The sequence below is a fragment of the Cyprinodon variegatus genome, unplaced genomic scaffold (assembly GCF_000732505.1).
Source record: "Cyprinodon variegatus isolate N-32 unplaced genomic scaffold, C_variegatus-1.0 Scaffold78, whole genome shotgun sequence".
NCBI lineage: Eukaryota > Metazoa > Chordata > Actinopteri > Cyprinodontiformes > Cyprinodontidae > Cyprinodon > Cyprinodon variegatus.
This window is the reverse complement of record NW_015150531.1, coordinates 1,630,837-1,634,276: the sequence shown is the minus strand read 5'-3', so window position 1 is coordinate 1,634,276 and position 3,440 is coordinate 1,630,837. Positions and strand designations below refer to the sequence as shown.

General features: G+C 35.1%; 1 protein-coding gene across 1 annotated transcript in view; it reads left to right on the top strand.

The window, feature by feature from the left end:
- Positions 1-785, top strand: part of rwdd1 (RWD domain containing 1) — a 10,564-nt gene extending 9,779 nt beyond the window's left edge. The window contains exon 7 of the mRNA XM_015372937.1: positions 545-785. Coding sequence (XP_015228423.1) covers positions 545-657 — 113 coding nt within the window. The 3' untranslated portion in view covers positions 658-785. The remainder of the gene's footprint in view (positions 1-544) is intronic.
- The last annotated feature ends 2,655 nt before the right edge of the window (positions 786-3,440 follow it).

Genomic DNA, 3,440 nt, shown 5'->3' with positions numbered 1-3,440 from the left:
CTGAGTTATTTAGAGCTTTATACACATACTTGTAGCTTTAGGCATGTGCTATTTCTTTTTATCAAAGTGAGAGCAGCTGAGTGAACTAGAATGAAGGAGAAGGAAGTTGTCAGCAGCCAAACAGTGTTTAGAAAATACAACCATAAGAAAACCTAAATATCAAGGTTACATATTTCTCCGTCAATCCTTTCTTGAAAACATGCATTCTATGTCCATCAGTTGAACCTCTACAATTATACAGTCTCTCAAGCTCAAATAAAATGCATTGCTCCTAATTGAACATTTCTATTTCTCTGTTAAACCCTCAGGAACTTTATTGCTTTCCAGCATATGCCTCCTGTTTTAATTTAAACAATGACGCCCAACATTGTATGAATTAAATGTTGTTTTCATCCCAAACTCTGTGTGATCTGAGGTGCTTCAGCATTTTCTTCCCTCAAATGAATCTAATGTCTGGAATCACAGTGCTTTGGGTTAAATGCATCCTTTAAAACGGGGATTTGTTGACCAGCTCTTTTTTTTTTTTTTTTTCCTTTCTCCTCAGGTGGAAACAACGTTGAAGTGGACGAGTCGTTGTTCCAGGACATTGAGGACTTGGATTTGGATGAAGACGATCCAGACTTTGATCACTTGGAGACGGACAGCGATGAGGACTGAAGTTGCAGAAAAGCTACAGACTGTTAAAAGCCCTCAGCAGAACACAGTTGTACTCATACCTGATTAAACTATTGAAGACTTGGAGAAAATAGGGACATTTTTTCATTGTTACAGCAGAAGACATAAACGAAAAAATAAATATACATTTGCAGAAAAATTCTTGTCTTAAATCTTGTGCCATTGGTTGGATATTTATGCCAATGCTAATTATGCTTTTTAGAAGAAAGAAAATTATGATTTTCAACTTAAGTTTCTATCACGATGCAGAAAATTCAAATCTAAATAAGTAATTTTTTCTTGAATTCAGGAGGTGAGACACTACAAATGGAAAAATACATTTTACATTAAAAATAAAAAAATATTGCATTGTCTTATTTCAAGTGAATATTTTCTGATTATCTTATTTTAAGAGTAAAGATATTCCATCACAAATCATGTCATTCATCCATTTAAATTAAGGGTTAATACACTTCATTTAAGAATGTTGTTTTTGCAGTGCATTGTTTCTGTCTACTATATGCTACTAATTAAATACTGACACCATAATATTGTGAAGAATATTTTAGTTTCTGTTCGAATTCATGGGCTGCGTCCTCAGAAGGCCAGATTGAAAGGACGATTACGTTATGGCGTGGCGCCGAGGTCTGGTCGGATTCCAAGACTCGTCGTTATGAGAGTGCAAGAAAAAAGTTAAAACATCGGAAGCACAAGTAGAACTTCACAAGGAAAAGGAAGACATGAGGGTACGTCTGAGGGACCCAAGAAGGATATAAAAGAAGATGGAGTTTATGTATTAAAGGTAAAAAAGGTCAATTTAAAGAAGACCTAAAAGCTGAAGTTGTGGAGCTGCTAAGCAGGATTTCACCTGACCAGGCTGAGAAGATGGAAGAGGCCATTGATGTAGTTCATAGAGTGGAGAGACCAGCAGAAAACCGTCACAGACAAATAATAATCCTCTTTGCCACAAGAAGTGTTAGAAAAGTGTGGAAGCAAACGAAAGCATCAAGGATCTGCAGAGAAGGGATTCGGTTTGCGGAGGATCTGACCCAGGAGGACTGGAAATCCAGGCAGGCGCTGTGGCCAAGAACTGAGAAGGCAAGGAAGGAGGGTAAGGCTGCGGGATTCAGTAGACCCTTCGCCTACATCCAAGGAAAGCGTATTACAGGCTGAAGTGTTATCAGTATAAGAGGTTTGTTAGATAATTAATAGTGGAGAAATTTGATTCATGAGACGGTTAAAGGGACTCTTCTCAAGTGTTGCTACTCTACCTCCTAGGACTTAAAATATATTCTATGGTTTTTTTGTTCTTTTATTTAGGTGTTCTATTGTTATTGTTCATAAATTAGTCAGGACTTGATTTAAAGACTGATGTTCTATTTTTTCTTTTCTTTTAATGCTAGAGAGATCAAAGACTGTTAAGTTTAAAGCAGTATTTTTGTTCTGCAAAAATCAAAAGGCCAACTGTATTTTTTTCTTCAAGAGACTCAGAATCCACCAATGTGAAAGTTTGGACTCAACAGTGAAGATAAGATCTTTTTTAGTCATGGAACAAATCGTTGCGCAGGTGTAGCCATTTGCTTTAATAGATGTCCTGGGAAGGCTATTTCTTAAGAAACAGATAAAGATGCACTCTGAGCAGCATGTGTGTTAGATATTGACGACAATTTGATTATTATAGTCAATGTTTATGGATATAATAATGAGCAGAAAAACAGACAGCTTTTACATCAGGTAACAACAGTTATTAAACTTCAGCAGAATTATTCCACTGAACGTGTTTGGAGGGGACTTTAACTTAACACCAGATGAATGGATGGACAGATGTCCGTCAAAGTATTTTCAGGTGACTTTGAATCCGATGATGGATGAATTTTAAAATACAAATAAACTAATTGATGCCTGGAGAAACCTTAACCATAACATCAGACAATACACTTGGCTTAAACCAAATGGTCTGTCAAGCTCAAGAATCGATTACTGGTTAGTTACAGGCTTCATTCTGGAACACCTTTCTGAAGCCAGCATCTCTTGCAGCCCTTTAAGGGATCATTGTGCGACAAACCTTCGAGTAGCCAAAAAAGAGTCAAAAAACAAATTCAAGGGTTTCAGGAAATTCAACTCTAGTTTACTTAAAAATGATCAATATTGTAAAAAAAATTAAGGAAATAATTGAAGATATTAAAAATAACACAAATTTTGTTACAGCAATACAAAAATGGGAATTTGTGAAATTTTCCATAAGAAAATTCTCTATTTCATACAGTAAAAAAACTACAAATGGAAGAAACCAAATTAATCACAGAATTGATTACATATTATTATAAATCTGATTGGAGTGAGGAAGAAAGAACCAACATCAACACATTACAGTGTAAACTAGATCAATACTATCAAAACAAAGCAAGAGGAACATTTATACGATCAAGAGCCAGATGGATGGAAGAAGGAGAGAAAAATACATTATATTTTTTCAGGTTAGAAAAACAGGCAGGAAAAAAATTCAATTAACAGTCTCATAATTAATGGTGAAGAATGCACAGACAAAAAACTTATATCGGAAGAAATTAGGGAATTTTACAGCACTCTTTTTACGTCCTCATACTCCAAATAAGAAGAAGAATCATAAATGTTATTCCTACCATAGACTCTTCTTTTAAAAATAAATGTGAGGAACAAATTCAATAGAAGAATTTGTGCTGTAAAAATGTAGCATCAGATAAAGCCCCTGGATCTGATGGCATTACTGCAAATTTTTATTAATTCTTTTGGACAGAGATAAAAAT